The 17,994-nt window shown below is 42.8% G+C and overlaps 2 protein-coding genes across 3 annotated transcripts; one reads left to right on the forward strand and one right to left on the reverse strand.

The window, feature by feature from the left end:
* Window positions 1-2,458: 2,458 nt before the first annotated feature.
* On the forward strand, window positions 2,459-15,775 carry LOC6602475 (paramyosin, long form). Of its 2 annotated transcripts, XM_026993011.1 has the most exons (9): window positions 2,459-2,787; window positions 3,438-3,494; window positions 6,203-6,289; window positions 6,353-6,519; window positions 8,190-9,061; window positions 9,131-9,258; window positions 9,331-9,443; window positions 14,318-14,933; window positions 15,007-15,774. In XM_026993011.1, exons 1-9 carry the CDS (start codon window positions 2,665-2,667, stop codon window positions 15,481-15,483), a joined length of 2,640 nt encoding a protein of 879 aa, XP_026848812.1. In that variant the 5' UTR covers window positions 2,459-2,664; the 3' UTR covers window positions 15,484-15,774. The 2 variants fall into 2 exon arrangements, with proteins under 2 accessions (XP_026848812.1, XP_002027536.1); XM_002027500.2 differs by lacking the exons at window positions 2,459-2,787; window positions 3,438-3,494; window positions 6,203-6,289; ... (2 more) ...; window positions 9,131-9,258; window positions 9,331-9,443 and adding exons at window positions 9,729-9,824; window positions 9,893-10,007; window positions 10,738-11,787 and having other exon boundaries at window positions 15,007-15,775.
* Window positions 15,776-17,016: 1,241 nt separating this feature from the next.
* LOC6602473 (chorion protein S16) lies at window positions 17,017-17,606 on the reverse strand. The gene is made up of 2 exons (XM_002027499.2): window positions 17,239-17,606; window positions 17,017-17,170 (listed from the first exon to the last, which is right to left on the reverse strand). Exons 1-2 carry the CDS (start codon window positions 17,567-17,569, stop codon window positions 17,079-17,081), a joined length of 423 nt encoding a protein of 140 aa, XP_002027535.2. The 5' UTR covers window positions 17,570-17,606; the 3' UTR covers window positions 17,017-17,078.
* Between the last annotated feature and the right edge of the window lie 388 nt (window positions 17,607-17,994).

Genomic DNA, 17,994 nt, shown 5'->3' on the forward strand with positions numbered 1-17,994 from the left:
CTTATTTATCGCCGAATGGCTTGCTACATATTCGCCAGGTTATTTTTAAATAATTACACATTCCAAAATGTGGCAAACACACAGAATGTTATTCTGTGCTGTGCTGTGCTGTGGCATACACTTTCCACGATACACAGATACACTTCTGTGAGTGTTTGTGTGTGTGTGTGTGTGTGTGGCATCAAATAAATAAAGTTATGGCCAGGCAGTGCTAAGTATCGTACGTGTATCTAGAAGATACCAAGCACGAACTGGCCGGACAGGACAGCCACCTTATATATAAGCAATGGTTGGCCCATCCTCGGCTATACATACATATATGTACATACATATGTGTTAGCCTCAGGTGAAATGTGTGTGGAATATGAACATGATTATGAGCAACCGAAACGCCAAGAGAGAAAAAACCCACTGAAATAACGTAAAATTCAGTTGCTAAAAATAAGCGAAAAATCATTTTTAAGTATAGCCATGCCTCTGTGTGTGTGGAGCACAGGTGGAGGAGATCGTTCACAACACGAACCATACCGATCCAAAAACCGAACTCACTCAAAAAAAGCTTTGGTTCCTTTGGAAAATTGAGCTAAAAACTCACACAAAATGCGCTCAAAATGTAACAAAATTGTTATCTCAATATCTCTCCCAAATGCGCTTCCTATACTATACGTACACTCTAGTGACAATGTGCATTTGGAATATCATACCTGCTGCCAAAATGATGTATGTATCATCTGCATGACCGTTGATATAACAATTGTTAGATGACAGAGCATTGTCTGCGGTGGAGCAGACACTGACTGTCGGCATTGCCAAGGATTCACTCAAGATTCTGAATTTTTGTCTATTTTTTTTTGTGCATTTTTGTCGCTCTCTAGGCTTCTTTTTTTCGTGTAGCCCACAGAATAACACGTTTCGATGCCAAAAGTCAAGTATTTTTAGCCAATATTGCATGTAATTCTAATTGGCTCTTAGCGAAAGATGATTTTCTGAACACATTTCATAAAAATTATGAAAACTTTTACGATTTCTATGTCAGTTGGGTTCGATAAGATGTTGTAATACAATTTGGTGCTATGCTATGGTATAAATAGTGGTAGATATATAGTAGTATATGGACAGATTTGGTTGCGATTAGGCTTGTTTTAGGTATCTTGAAGTTTCGGGCATGATTTTTCCATCAGAACTTGAAGAATATAAACTAAATAAAAGGGAAAAAAATATATATATGTACAAAAAAATCCCAAAACAGACAAACAGTAGATTTGTTCGCTTTTGAGTATAGATATTATAGGGACTGACTGTTCTTACAAACAAATTTTTAAATAAAGGAGAATAAGGATATATTAAATAAAGAAACCTTTGCTGAAATGAAAGAAGATGCAGAATGAGAATGAGAACTTATATATATGTACATATGTAGGCATATATATATCAGATTTATAGATTAATATTAAAATTATTGTTATTTTTAAAAGATATTCTTCAATCCCAAAGTAAAAATGATCATTTTTAAGAGCTTAGATAGAAGAACAGACCGTTTCATAGACTTAGAAAATGTAATTATCAAAATACAGATACAGAATACTAAAGATATTTATATATTTTCCAACTTTTAGCTACGAAAGTTTAAAATTATTCAAAAATATTCTTTAATCAAACCGCCACAACGATCTAATTTGGGCTTCTCGAATACCTATTTCTGTACAAGTTCCCCAAAGCCCAAAGCAACCTGGTTATCCAGGGACTACTGGCTGGAATATCGAAACCCAATAGCAGAAATAACGGAAAATATATTCAAAATCAAAGTAAATAGTGAGAAATGGGGGCCCATGAACCAACAAATTATGCCAATGGAACATAAACTATGAACTTTATGATCGGTAGAAGATGCCAAAAAATTTCAACATTACTTATATGTGTTTTTTTTTTGTACGTGCGTTAGAAGCAATAGAAATTTATGTGTAGATACATTTTGGCCAGACGCTAGATACACAAAATGAAACGCCTGGCAGGCAAGAGGCACAGACACAGAAATGACATAGGCTAATTACAGGTAAGCAAAAGAAAAGCAAAAACATATGCTTTGAGTTTATTTTCGTTGGGGGTAAACTCTCGGCGGAAAGCTAGCGTGAAAATGCGTTCACACAAGCAGCCGAAACAAAAATCAAAGAATTTTCCACACAAGCGAGCAATTAACACAGCAACACGCCGCATGAAAACTCACTCACTCAAAAAACATGGGCTAGGACTCAAATGAGAGAGACAGAGAGACAGAGAGGGGGGGCAGGCAGCAGAAGCACACCCGTATTCCATCTCAGAAAGCACACTCGAACCGGCCCGAAGGAAAGCCGACTGCAGCCGAACGGTGAAAGCATCCGAGAATCGTTGATATAGACCAAAAAGACTTGGGACCAGAGACCAAATCAACGAAATACTCTTTATTCGAACGACAACGGGATCTCTTGTTCAGTAGATCACCAGCCTTACTCCGACGTTTATTACGAATTTTTTCGGTGACTCGGTGACAACTACAAAACTGCGTGCGGTGCTGTAGAGATTTTCGCTTGGAAAATACATATATTTATATATTAAAAATCGCGATCAAACGCGTAACGATTGAATTAATTTAGAGAACCAGGATATCTGAAAATCTGACATAGCAGAATGTCGTCATCGCAGGCTGTACGCTCTTCGAAATACTCCTACCGGGCCACATCGACCGGACCCGGTGGTGCCGATGTCAACATCGAATACATCCAGGACTTGAGCTCGCTCTCCCGCTTGGAGGTAAGAGACCAACGTCAACGGACAGTCCGGTTCAGGCCACCCATCTCTAACCCCCAAAAATCGAAGGAATCTCAACGAGAAAAAAAAAAAAAAAGAAAAACCAAAAAATAATCAAAATGCGTGTGCGCCAAATTTTTTTTTATTTTTTTTAAACCCACGAGAATTTTTTTTTTGCTCTCTCTCTCTCGAGATTATTGGTGTCTGTGTAGAACAGAAAAGAGAATCAAGAAATAAGAAAAAACAAACTAAGAAAACCCGAAGAAAATTCATCTACACTCTATATCAAATACACAGTAGTATTATACCGTAGAAATCAGTATATATACATATATTTTTTTTATCTCTATGTGTGTGTTCAATTCTCGCCGCGTTTTTGTGTGTGGAAATATAGAAAATCTGTATATAGAAAAATTCTAGATGTCTATATGTATCCCATATATACACACGTGTATATACATACTCGCACATACATATATGCATTGCTAAAAATTATGTAATGACCACCTCCGAGAGATATATAGAAAAACATCGAAGAAAATGTCAGTGTGTTTAAGTGTTAAAAAAAAAAAAATAATAATACATAGTTTCGAGAACCGATAATTGCAATTAAAGATCACTGATCTGAATATTTATTCACAATTTTTTTGCAGGACAAGATCCGTTTGCTCCAAGATGATCTTGAAGTTGAACGTGAATTGCGTCAAAGGGTGAGTAATGATTTTTTCTATAAACATACCTATGTATATACATATTAGAACTATTTTTGGTGTTTTTTTATGGGGGAAGTTTTGAGTCATAGTTTGTTCTGGAAAATATATTTTTTAAATGTAACACATTTTTCAACTATTTCTAATTTTCTTTTGGGGGAGCTTTTAAGTCATGGATTGTTCTGGAAAAAGTATTTAGTTTATAGTTTGTTTTCAAGAAAATTTTTTTTGTAGGCAATTCTCATTATAAATATATGAATCTTTATTTGGGAGAGCTTTTTATTCGTATTTAGTTCTGGATAAAGTTTTTTTCTGAATAAAGATATAGCGGAATCTTTTATTGGTACTTTAGCTAGCACCATGGTCCTAGACCAAACATTTTTTGTATGAAGATCTTCTGTGAGAAAAAAAGCGAGAGGAGATCCTTATTTACTTCAGATAAATACGAAACTCCATTGAAATTTTAGCAGATTAAAAATGAAAAATTATGGTATATCCCTGGAATCTGCTTTCTGAAGCAATACTTCAAATTGAAAATTCGGAAAAAGAGAGTTTAAGAGCCTTACACCTGATATAAGGCGACTTTTTACCAGGGCACACAAAATGTTCACCTGCTTAATGGGTGGAAAAAAAAACATTCTTCGAATCGCAATCGAAATGAAAGCGCCAGGCCAAGACAATTTTTCCCTTTTGGTCGCTTCTCGCGCAAATGTCACCCTAAAAACAGCAAAAATATGTGGAAAAAGCCAAAAACAAAAATAAAATCAAAATAGACAAATAGAAAAAGATAAAAAGTAAAAGATGCTAGCAAAAGCGGATAGAAAACGCAGCAAACAAACGCAGAAAAGCAACAAATTGTTGCATTTAGAGAGGAATCTAAGAATACCCAATCTAAGAAACTGCAACCCCAACGAGAGGAGAGTTCTTTGCCGAGCAAGAAAGTAAATGATAATGATGTGCATTGAACTTCAATAGCTTTTGGGGCGGAGCATTGATAAATGATTTTGTATTTGCATTTCCATTTGTCTTTGTCTTTGTCTTTGTCTCTGTGTTTGCAAAGACAACGTATCAGCAGAGTAGAAGACGAAAGAAAAACTAGGGAAATTCGCATGCGGAAAAGTGCACTTCATACAGCTGCGCAGCCAACCGGCCCGGCCTGGCCTGGCCTGGCCTCAGACTCTTTTCAGTTTTCAGTTTTCGGGTTTTCCGTTCCTGTTTGGCATTACAAATTTAGAAAATGCGGCCTGGTCTGGGCTGCACATCCACAAAAAGAGAGCTAGAGCTGCTGCTGCCTCGCCTCGCCTCGCCTCGCAGGCGAATGGGTTGGAAAGGAATTTGCTTCATATTTTGTTGGAAATATTATTTTAATTACTTTTGCTTTATGGATTAGAGAGACTGCTGGCCCGCATACAGTGGCGTCCTCCACCCGCACCTCATCCGTATATCGAGTATCTCTAGACATTCACAAACATAGCGCACACACTCACACTCACACTCACTCGAACTCATAATATGGAACAAAATGGCTAAAATTAGCGCACGACATTCAATACAGAGAAGCGAATGATTAACTTGAAGACCTGACAAGAACAACAACAACAAAAATATGAACAGAAAAGCCGAAAACTTGTAGATCGCAGAGAGGAATAGAAATAAAGAAAGAAAGGAAAATAAAGTGGTCGAAATGCCATCATCATCATCGGCCGTATCATAGAGAGAGGAATTTCGCTCGCAACTCAGAGATCTTCCCGTCTGTGTATCTGTATCTGTGGCTGTGTATCTGTATCTGTATCTGTATCTGTATCTCTGTGTGTTGTGGGAAAATTAAATAATTTTCTTGCACATTAAAAGTTTTCACACCGCCTGGCATATTTTCGTTCTACGATCCGTGATTCGTATCTGTAGATATATGTACATATGCACATGGGTGGCTAGCAGGCAAAATGTACAAAAACATGTACATATGTACATATCCACAAGATACATATGGCGCAAATGGACTTACGGCTCTCGTACTTACGTGGCCATTGTGGCAGAGCAGCAACTATGTTCTGTATAGGTATTATCATAAACAGATTGTTCAAAAACAGAGAGATTAAGGCCCTCTAGGGGGTGTTTGAAGATTGCCTAATGTTTGTATCTATGCCAAATACATCCCGCATTCTCAGATGGACATCTCAGGCTCTTTTTGATCGATTTCTGGTCTCTCATGCCACCCATCTGACAGCTCCAAATACCAGAGGCCTCCTCATAAAATACCATTTAATTACGATTCGCAAGAACTGCTGAAAATGAGGTCAACCAAAAGGCGAAATGCAAATATTTCGATAGAGATAGAAAAATGTTTCTGTTCAACCGAAAAACTCTTCGAATGCCTTTTTGGAAACGCAAAGGCACCGCCTCCGCCCACAATAGATATAGAGAAGCGCATCGGAGATGCATACACCTCTATGGGGAGGAACGATTTCTTGGCACGATGCCATTGTTATTTTAGGTGTTGCATGCGCATAATTATTTTTGACTGATTAATGTGATTTATAATTTTTATTATGGCCTGTTGGAAATTGCCATAGAGCATGCTCTATGCGAATATCTATCTATAAATAGGAGCTTCTTTTTCTAAATTATGAAATACAACCAAGAGGTAAATTGCAAGTAAAAACTAATGAAAAGTTTCCTTTCTCCTTTTTCCGTTTCTTGTCGAACAGATCGAGCGCGAGAAAGCCGATCTCAGCGTTCAGGTCATACAGATGTCCGAGCGTCTCGAGGAGGCCGAAGGTGGTGCTGAACATCAAGTAAGTTCTATCAATATATTCGTTATATCCATAAGATTGATTCGATCTATTTGTCGCAAACAGTTTGAGGCCAATCGCAAGCGCGATGCTGAGCTCTTGAAGCTCCGTAAGCTGCTTGAGGATGTTCATCTTGAATCCGAGGAGACCACCATTCTCTTGAAGAAGAAGCACAACGAAATTATTACGGATTTCCAGGAACAGGTTGAAATCCTAACGAAAAACAAGGCTAGGTGGGCACATCATCACATACAATCACAGATCCTAAACATGACCTAGAAAATGAAGCCAAAAAAAACAACATAAACATCGCCAACCCCAACCCCAACCCCAAACCCAACATCATGATCATCTTGGCCATTTCCATATTTTTTTTTTTGTTTTCATATGAATGATGTTGATCAAGTGGCGTCAGCTGGCATTTCTCGGACATTTCAATGTCTCTCCCGATCTCGTGCAGTAACACAACAATACAACACGGCTTTGCTAACCTTGCGCTGCCCCGCTGCCCTGCTGACCCAAAAAATAACCACACCACCCCTCGAAGAGCGAGCCCCAGATCATAAACAATTCATCAAAATGCCATGACACGCGAAATGGGGGGCAGCATAAAGCAAACAAATAGGCAAAGAAGAGTTGCATGGCTTGCAAGTTCTATTGACACAAATTGTGGGCCGAAACGAAAGAACAAATTCATAAATACATACATACATATGTATGTATAGACATTCAGACATACATCCATATACTATATGGCCAGAGATTCGAGCAACTTTCGGTTGTTGCTGGCCGGCTCTCATATTTCCAAATCGAAGCGATTTCCAAAAATAAACCTGCTGAGACATTTCGAAATCATTTGCAATTCAAGGCTAGCGAAAGGTAGATATGGTATATCTGATTAAGGGGTGGATACTCACATTGATCAGAAATCAATCAGTAATCAGTTTATAATAGAATAAACCCTTAGGTTTATCCAGTTACCCACCGATCGGTCCGTTAACAGCGAACCTCAAAAGATCGATAGCCAAAGGTGCGCCCCCGAGTTTGCGCACTTTCTTTCGTTGAATGGCTAGGTTGAGTGCTTTCGTTGTTGAAAGCTCTTTTTCTGTTGGTGAAACTTTCGCAACCATATGTTGTCCACACCAATACAGCAGTATACACCAACAGTGGGGCTAATATTTTTATTTCGTTTTTGTGTATTTTTTGTTGAGGAATTTATTTATAGAAATTTTGAAATTTTCATCTAAATTCTTGAGCAGAGAGGTCTCTTTGTTCCTCTCTTTCTCTCTCTCTCTCTCTCTCTCTCTCTCTCTCTCTCTGTCTCTCGTTTGCACCAACGCCCCAACCCAAATATGTCTTTGATTGAATCATACTACAATATAGAGGGAACAAATGTGTGTTGATTGTTTCTTGTTGTTGTCTCTTTCCGTCCAATTGAGTATTATGGAAATTCGATACGTTTTCTGGCTTTTCAGCTTGTGGGTGGGCATACGCCAGCCACAACGGCCCCATGGCAAGTGGGAAAAGTGGGAAAATGTATTTGAATTATACGCAGTACTATGTAGAAAATAAATGTGTAATTATTTTTTGCCAACCGATTTTCATAGCTTGCTTCCAGGGAGACAGACACAAACATGATCTTAACCTTTTGCCCGGGCGAAGCTTTCGCATATCGATCCGTATCGTTGAGCCTTCGGACAGAGAGAAATGCTGCATCTGATCCGGGGGGAATCCCAATCGAACGATAACGATATGCGAAAGCTTGTCGTATGCTGAGCTTTCTCCATCCAAGCTTCCACCTGCGCCGCGCTAAATCACAGCTTGGCCGAATTCTAAGTATCCATGAAGCAGTCCAGAGATAGTCGGAGGTCAATCACTAAACTGGAGATCTGTTTGCTTGCAGAGCCGAGAAGGACAAGTCGAAATTCCAGGCCGAAGTCTACGAGCTGCTCTCCCAAATCGAGGTCTACAACAAGGAGAAGATCGTGTCGGAGAAGCACATCTCCAAGCTGGAGATCTCCATCACGGAGCTGAATGTGAAGATCGAGGAGCTGAACCGCACTGTGATCGACATCACATCGCATAAATCTCGCCTCTCGCAGGAGAACATTGAGCTGATCAAGGACGTCCAAGATCTCAAAGTGCAGCTCGACACTGTCTCGTTTTCCAAGAGCCAAGTCATCTCCCAGCTGGAGGATGCTCGCCGTCGCTTGGAAGACGAGGACCGTCGTCGCTCCATGCTCGAATCGTCTCTGCATCAGGTTGAGATCGAATTGGACTCGATTCGCAATCAACTCGAGGAAGAGTCTGAGGCGCGCATTGACTTGGAACGTCAGTTGGTCAAGGCCAATGCCGATGCCACTTCGTGGCAGAACAAGTGGACTGCCGAAGTGGCAGCTCGTGCCGAGGAGGTCGAAGAGATTCGTCGCAAGTACCAGGTGCGCATCACCGAGCTGGAGGAGCACATCGAGTCCCTCATCGTCAAGGTCAACAACTTGGAGAAGACCAAGACCCGTCTGGCCAGTGAGGTGGAGGTCCTCATCATCGATCTGGAGAAGTCCAACAACAGCTGCCGGGAGCTCACCAAGGCCGTCAACACCCTGGAGAAGCACAACGTGGAGCTGAAGAGCCGCCTTGATGAGACCATCATCCTGTACGAGAACAGCCAGCGCGATCTGAAGAACAAGCAGATCGATCTGGTCCGCACCGTGCACGAGCTGGACAAGGTCAAGGACAACAACAACCAGTTGGCCCGCGAGAACAAGAAGTTGGGAGGTGGGTCCACACATATCTAATCCTCTTGATCGATTGCTTATTCATTTGTTGTTTGTTGTGATCTTCCAGATGATCTGCATGACGCCAAGGGCGCCATCAACGAACTGAACCGTCGTCTCCACGAGTTGGAACTGGAGCTGCGTCGCCTGGAGAATGAGCGCGATGAGCTGACCGCTGCCTACAAGGAAGCCGAGGCTGTAAGTGGCCACAAAAACATAACAGATCCGAGTGATGACTGATCCCCGTATTCTCTCTAAATACATCTATAGGGCCGCAAGGCTGAGGAGCAGCGTGGCCAGCGTTTGGCCGCCGACTTCAACCAGTACCGTCACGATGCCGAGCGTCGTCTGGCCGAGAAGGATGAGGAGGTTGAGGCTATTCGGTAAGTAATTGTCTGATCATCCTCGATCCCCTTGGAAGTGCCCAGCCCCCTGAAATGTGCACTCCTCTGTCTGACAGCGACAGTCGACAACTGTCGATTGACGAAGGTCAATCACTTATTGGCAGTTTCCCCTGCCAAAGCGGAAGCCCACAGTCCCCCAAGGCCCCCGATAGAGTGGGGGGAAAACCAATCGATTGTTTTGCAATCGCTGCCAATTGCCAACAACAGAACTGATATCAAATTGACCCATTTAGCAAATCAGTTCGATTTCTATAGTCGCGCACAAAGCAACGGCATTAAATAGGCATTAGGCAACCGCGGAGCAAGGCAAGATCCGATCCTGCCACACCCAAGGGGCACACACAGGCTCAGTACAAAGAAGTGGGTTTTTGGTTCTCCGATTATAAACTATAGAAAGTTTTTATCTATGAAATCCTCCCACCCAATAGAAAATTGCGCAGTTGCTGCCACGAGTGTTACACAATCGTTTTTTTTTTTGTTAAATCGAAAGATCTCTGATTGAGAAGATCTTTGGAAGTTTGAAGAGTGGGTCTCTAGCAACAGGTAGGTTGAAATATGGATTGGTTTGACAAGTGGCTTGGCTGTGATTGAAGAAATTTTAATAAGAGCAATATGGCAGATGGCTTAAGTGCTCTAGAGGCTGTTTATCTCAAAAGTGTCTTTCAAGATAACTTTGAGACCAATCTACTGAAGATCTGCAGAAAGAACTGAAGCAATGGACAGATTTTGTGTGTGTTCCAAAGTTCGAGACTTCAATTATGAATGTACCCATAATGATCTCTTTTGTAACCCATTTAAAATGAGAATTCTCTACACTATCTCTACGAAAACAGTGCGATAATATTTCGTAAAGATATCTATTATTTCTAAGACAGAGAGATATTCATTGAAGTGGCATGAGAGTCATCAACTGAAGATCTTCACTGTAGAGAAAATAGCCAAAGTTCTAGAGTCCGAATAGAGATGTTTAAACCAATAAAGGGTCCGCTTTTCACCATTTAAAATGGCAATTCTCTACACTATCTCTGCGAAAACAGTGCGGTATTGCATAAAGATATACATTATTTCTAAGATGCTATTATGACATTGCCTATGAGAGCTCCCTGCCAAAATGAATCAATCATAGCCAAGGAGCACCCAACCATACATTGACTGCCAACAAGCGATGATCATGATGATGAAGATAATGATGTTATACGTGTTGTCGTCATTATGCTCTCATACCTTTGGTCGATGCCAACAGCTGAACACCCGAAATGCAATCTTTTTATAGATTTCGACAAATTTGAAAATTTATTTGCAAAGCGACACAGAAACTGCTGCCAAACCGAAGAGCGAGCGACACCAAGAAGACAAACGACCACAAAGCGACAGAGATCGACAGAGCAGCCGAGCAACATTTTGTAGCTTTAATAAGAGTACTCTTAAGCACACACCGCATTCTCTCCCTCTCATAGATACCCTCTCACATAGCCCCCTTTATCCCGTACCCCTTTGAAATTATGTCGCTCGCTTTGAAGCAGCGCCCCTCGCGGCTCCGGCATACGACCACCTATGAGGACAACTATGGGTACTCGATGAACTTCTACCAGCCAATGCTGGACTATCTGGATGCAAAGGCAAAGGGACTGAAGGTGGTGCAGCCCCACCTGCCGTGGGTGAGCGAGCACGGGCTGCAGCAGTACCGGGCCTCGAATACGGTACGAAAGTACACGGCCGATGAGATCGTACGCCTGTCGCGCACCTGCGCGGCCCGTGCCGACGAGATTTTGGCCAGCTTTCGGGCCAAGAAACGGACGCCGTTCAGTTTGCAGAAGCTTGTCGACGCGTCGCGTGTGACCAAGCACATTGAACCGGACACAGTTGTTGAGAGATCGCGCCAGCGCCGTCGTCAGCGCCAGGAAGAGCTCGAGGACCTGATCAAACGCGATACATTAAAGATATTGCAGCGCATTCGTAAGATCGAGATAGATAACGAAGTCGATCAAATGTCTGACGATTTTAAGCGATCGATACGCGGCAAGTCCGCCAGCGCCATTGCCCAGGCACTGCTCTCCGAATCGGAGCGGAACATCAAGACGGCCAAAAAGGAGGAGGAGGACTACATGTCCCAAACGTTGGTCCGTTCGAGTCGCGCCATTTCGCGCGGTCGGTCCACCTCCCCCATCGATGGTCAGCTGAGGGCCCATGCTCTCCACATCGAGCTGATGGACGATCGCCTGGTCGACAAGCTCGACCATCGTGTTTCGTCCTCGCTCCACAATGTGAAGCGCCAGCTCTCGACGCTCAATCAGCGGACCGTCGAGTTCTACGCGGATAGCAGGTGCGGTATAGAGGATAAGTGTTGGATCTGTCGCAAGGTCGCCCGCACACATCCCAAGCTCAAGGACTATAGCTATATATATTGGAAGCACTAACCAACACACACTTTGGTCCATAGTCTTCCATGAAAAGATAGGGTTTTCCCGTTTCCCTTCCACCCCCAAACCCATCATCATTCCCCCCAGACACACACGAAACGATTATTTTCTGTCGTTTTCAATTAAATTCTAGCCCCCAGACAATTTGAATAAATGCGAACATTTTTGAATTGTACCTCAATTTTCGTGCTCATCGCTGAGAAGATTGCATCCTCCTCCTCCTACATCTCTCTATTTGTCTGGTCTGCACAATTTATTTTCGTTTCCTAAGTTTTCTCGCCCCTCGATTGCCCATTCTTTCCCTTCATTCTAATGTAAGTTTTTCACCATTTGCATAGCATTGTGTCTGTTGTTAAATCTTGTGTGAATTATTTCTGTAAAATAATGCACAACATTTTTCCCCCATGGCTAATTGCAGAGAAATGCCAAGAATTTTTTGAAATTATGATTAGTATTATGATCTATAGGAAGTAAAAGGGATATAGGATGGGGTACAGATCTGATCTGATAGATTAACGCGCTCGAAATGGGAAATCGAGCATGTCGAAATATGAAATATAGGACTGTTCTGCGTATAAGGAAGAGTTTTAGAGAATTTATTTGATCAAAATAGGTATTTTTAAGGAATTTTACAAGATAGCGTCTGTAGTATGATCCTACGCTTATTTCTGTAAACAGATGGTCTAAATATTTGTTCAGATGGTCGTATCTTAAAGATATTAAGAGTGCTTAATTTGGTTTATAGATCTGCAGTCTTAAGCTATAACCATAAACCTATACTCGTACTATCACAAGAAATAGAAACTATCAGAAATAGGCATTTTCAGAAACTCTCAAACGATTAGATATATATTTTTGTACAGCAAAGTAGTTCCTATTTTATCTTTAGAGAAGAAAATAACATTTTGTGACCATATAGATTCAAATATCAATATTGAAATTATAATCTTCTTGTTCTCAAGCACATTCAATATTTTCCCCTATACAATTTCAATGAAAGTGCCCTGTGATCTGACCTCAAACCCCTTAGAAATCATGAAATTTTCACACCGATCGCAATGATCATGTTTCGCACCCACAACGTCAGGTATTTCAGATGCCAGATTCTTCGTCTTGTCTACGCGTAAATGGTGGCCCGAAAAACTATTGTTTTGTGGTCTGTCCTTCAAAAATTCGACAAAATATAAAGAAAGAATTATTTAATTTTTGAAACCAAGGAAAACTCTGGCGCATGACAGCAACAGCAAAACAGCAAAATGCGAAAAAATAAAAATAAAATCAAGCAGGAAAATAAATATTTGCGTAGACAAATAAACATTGAAAACAATGGCACGGGGAAAGATTGAAAATCTAAATGCAAAATACTCAACACACACAGACTAAATACCTTGGCAAGGCGACAGCAATGGGCACACAGAAGATTAAGATTAAGTAACCAGAAGACCGGGGGCCCACAACAGACTAGGACCATGGGAGAGGCCCATTGCCAGAGCAATGAAAAGATGATCCGAGTGATGGATCTCTGACAGATGAGAGTCCAACTGTGGGCGGATCATCACAGAGAGAGACAGAGATTCGTTAGAAGTTGAACTAGAGCACGAAGTGAAAGTGGAAAATGTGCGGTTCGATCTCGATCTCTGACAGATCAGGGTAGAATTGTGGGCGGAGCACGACAAAGAGACACAGATTTTTAAGAATTAGAGCTAGAACTAGAAGTGGAATTGGAATTTGTAGTTTATGTAGATATTATAAAGAACAGACCCATCAAAAATCTGTCTTTGAAAGTGATTTTCCAAAAATAAAATCGAATTAACATCTTTAAGGATGTGGTTCTTAGGTTTAGTTTTGTAATATATAAGGTTCCCCCATCAGTAATGAAAACTAATTCTAGTTCTGGTAATCTATTTACCTCATGATTAAATTTGGGATAACAGAAATACCAACATTACTCAAAATTTAGTTGGCAACGCATCTTGAAGACTTTACCTATCCGCTAAAAATAGACACATGATGCACTCATGTGTACCCCCGAAAAAAAGGAACTACTTAGCAAATAGTTTGGCATGTGAACGCGAGCTATTTGTGACAAGTTCGATGTCTTTATCAAGCGTAAAAATAATCGCCACTCTGCTAGAAGCTAGAAGCAAGAAGCAAGAAGAACAATGAAGCAATTTTGACAATGCCAAAAGCTGATCACCTGAGTGGTTTTCAGAGTGGCTTGCAGAAGTAGTGCTGAGTGTTGGGAAAATGTATTTTGTGGGTCAGAGCATTGGGGCCAAAAATAAAGCGAGCAAAGCGAAACATCGGAGGGAGCGTCATTGAGGTAAAGCACGAGGAAAAGCGCATTTTGGGGGGCACTTCCATATCGATTGATTTCCAAAAGATTCCAAACTGTGTGCAATGTTTCATTTGTCCTTTTGCGAATTCCTGTAGCAAGCAGACCTCGATCGAGATCGAGCAGCTCAATGCCCGCGTTGTTGAGGCCGAGACCCGTCTGAAGACCGAGGTGATTCGCATCAAGAAGAAGCTGCAGATCCAGATCACCGAGCTGGAGATGTCCCTGGATGTGGCCAACAAGACCAACATTGATCTCCAGAAGGTGATCAAGAAGCAGTCGCTGCAGTTGACCGAGCTCCAGGCCCACTACGAGGATGTGCAGCGCCAGCTGCAGGCCACCCTCGACCAGTACGGCATTGCCCAGCGCCGTCTGGCCGGTCTCAGTGGCGAGCTTGAGGAGGCCCGCTCCCACCTGGACAGCGCCAATCGTGCCAAGCGCACCGTCGAGCTGCAGTACGAGGAGGCCAGCACTCGCATCAACGAGCTGAGCACTGCCAATGTCAACCTGGTCTCGATCAAGTCCAGGCTGGAGCAGGAGCTGACCGTGGTCGCCTCCGACTACGAGGAGGTGTCCAAGGAGCTGCGCATCAGCGACGAGCGCTACCAGAAGATCCAGGTCGAGCTGAAGCACGTTGTCGAGCAGGTGCACGAGGAGCAGGAGCGCATTGTCAAGCTCGAGACCATCAAGAAGTCTTTGGAAGTCGAAGTCAAGGTAAGCGTGTACTTTGGGACTATCTTGGACATTCCAACATTACTTATCGTTTATGTGTGTTTGATTCGATTAGAACTTGTCCATTCGTCTGGAAGAGGTTGAGCTGAATGCCGTTGCCGGCAGCAAGCGCATCATCAGCAAGCTGGAGGCTCGCATTCGCGATCTGGAGTTGGAGCTGGAAGAGGAGAAGCGTCGCCATGCCGAGACCATCAAGATCCTGCGCAAGAAGGAGCGCACCGTCAAGGAGGTGATCGTACAGTGCGAGGAGGACCAGAAGAACATCATCCTGCTGCAGGATGCCCTCGACAAGACCACTGCCAAGATCAACATCTACAGGCGCCAGCTGTCCGAGCAGGAGGGCGTCTCCCAGCAGACCACCACCCGTGTGCGCCGTTTCCAGCGCGAACTGGAGGCCGCCGAGGATCGTGCCGATTGTGCCGAGTCCAACTTGAATCTGATCCGCGCCAAGCACCGCACATTCGTGACCACCTCCACCGTGCCCGGCTCTCAGGTGTACATCCAGGAGACAACAAGAACGATCACCGAATAGGATCACAGCCTAAACCAACACCAAACAGCAGAGAGATCATTTTTTTTTTAATTTACTCAAAACTCAAACCAGAGAGGAAGATCAATGAGATTTCAGAGCAGAGAAGTTGCGTGAGAAAGTTTTTTATAATTTAAATTTTTTTTGCCATCTCCTCGCCGTGGAAGCGCACCAAGATCCCCAAGGCGGAATCGGCGGGGGGGTCTCGTATAGGTTATACACTATAAATACATAACACTACACATCCTATCTATATAATAATAATACTATTTTGAAGTTCATGTAATTTAATTAAAATAATGAACCTGGAAAACCCAAAAACCAAATAAAAACAAAATCAACGAAAACTTGGAAGAGTTTTTCCGAAAAGAATACCTAGAACTAGAGATAGAGATAGAGAGAGACAGAGAAGAGAGTTGTTGGCTTTCAATAAAATATCAATCAATATCAAGATCAAGATCAAGATCACCGATATGGCGATGAATAAATGTACTATGAAAATGTAGATGGAAATGGATATGGAAAACCATTTAGCAAGCAAGCAGCAATGCGCAACGATTTACCCAGAGTTACAACCGCTTCTACTATTTGTTTTTAGTTGACTTTATGTTTAGTAGGTAAATTTTCTGTGTGGCTCGCAACACCCCATTTTCGATTTTACAAAACCACAAACTGAGCAATTTTCACATTTTTTACTTTGTATCTTGCAATAAAACAAAATTTTATTCATAATAATAACAAATAATAAACTATACAAAAATGTATCAATTTTACTAATGGAAGAAACAGAAAAATCATATAAGGGGAGCACGCGGGGAGGCATGGGGAAGATGTTATGAAATAGAATGAGATAGAATCATACTTTTGAAGATGTTTTTTGTCGGCAGGTCTCTACATTAGAGATGTAGTCACAGGTGTATTTTTGCCTGTGCATGGGACGCTGCCGATCTCTGGATTATATGGTTTATGGGGTGGAAAATGATTCGCACATTGGTGGGAGTACTAATCTGAATCATAATATGAACGACTGTACCCCTGTAGCTTTGTTATTGGATCGGACCATGTGGATCGCATCCAGCGATCAAGTGAACAAAACTACGAAACAACTTTTGAGTTAAGACCACCGATTCGGAATCAATGACCAATAAGACTTTCGACTTCTCTACGGACATAGATTTGCAAGCTTTTTGTCGTATTGTGATCTAAAAATTCAGTTGAAGAGCTTAGGGGGAGAATTCAAAGCTATCGCATGCCAAAGATGGTTACCGGATCCACAGAAAATGCGTTTAGGTAGCTATTTAAGCAAATATCTCTGGATTAATATAACCAGATGTACGATAATAAATCAAATCTACAGATTGAGCTCAGACTTTTGGTTCAAAGTAGCCAAAACTCGATCAATCACAGCCAGAATGCAAGAGTTCTAAGACGTGGATGAGAATTTTCCCTGTCTCTCAGTGGGAACAGTGGGAAAATATACTTAAAGCCCTAACCGTAGGCAAAACACCGCTGGGTAGTAGAAAAGCAGTAAAACAGTTACATGTTTAAGTTATCACTATTTATTAAGGGTTTCGATCTATTGGGATCTCATGGGATCTTCAGTTCAGCGCGGCGACCGCCACCTTGGCGCCAGTGTTGAGCGTAACGCTCTTCTGGCCATAGGCTCCACCATAGTGGCTCTTCTTGAAGACTGCAATCGAGAGAACGGCATGACATTAGCATACATCGGATTATACATTTTGTTTAGAGGTAACCCACCTGGATCGATTTCGGCCACGAAAGAGCGTGGAGGCAGGGCGGCGGCATAGAGATCGTCGAGGGGACCATAACGCTTGGCCAGCAGAGGTCGGCCCTGCTCCCAGCCATAACGATTGAGGGCATGCCAATCGGCGCCGTCCAATTTCGCTGCAGAGGCGGCAGCGCCAGCGGCATTGGTGAGGGCAGCGGCCTGTGCCTCGGCCGTCTCGGCGGCCCTGACCACATCCACGTAGCCGCCGGAACCGGAGCGGTAGCTGGGCCTGTGGGCCGCAATGGCCGAGATGTAGCAGGCCAAGAGCAGGCAGAGGAGACGCATGTTGTTGGCGGACATGTTTGTTGGTTGGTGCGAGGAAGCGACTGTTTCGGAAACTAATTAGCCACAGCGAGTGTCCAAATTGCTTTTATAGCAATACCATTTGAGTTGGCCAGCGATTCGTGTGCTGCCCAGACGTGACCAAACCCCAAGTCGATGCCCACTGCCACGGGGCGGATCATGACGAAACTGCGGCACTTTCGGGGTGCCCCGACAGCCCCGCAGCGCCAGCATCCACAACTCTCCTCTCCCCCCCCGCCCCGTCCAGCCTGATAAGGCCCGGAGACTCCAACGCCACCGTCTCCAATTTCTATGCTCATCGAAATTGCGCGCCAAATTGTGACAGAGCCGGAGCCAGAACCACAGCAACGACTACCACAACCTCCGGGAAGAGAAGCTGGCCGCCCCATTGATAGCAACTTCCCCCGGCTCGGCACGCTCTG

The sequence above is a fragment of the Drosophila persimilis genome, unplaced genomic scaffold, assembly GCF_003286085.1.
Source record: "Drosophila persimilis strain 14011-0111.01,24,50 unplaced genomic scaffold, DperRS2 tig00000798-arrow-arrow-pilon, whole genome shotgun sequence".
In the NCBI taxonomy this organism is placed as follows: Eukaryota; Metazoa; Arthropoda; class Insecta; order Diptera; family Drosophilidae; genus Drosophila; species Drosophila persimilis.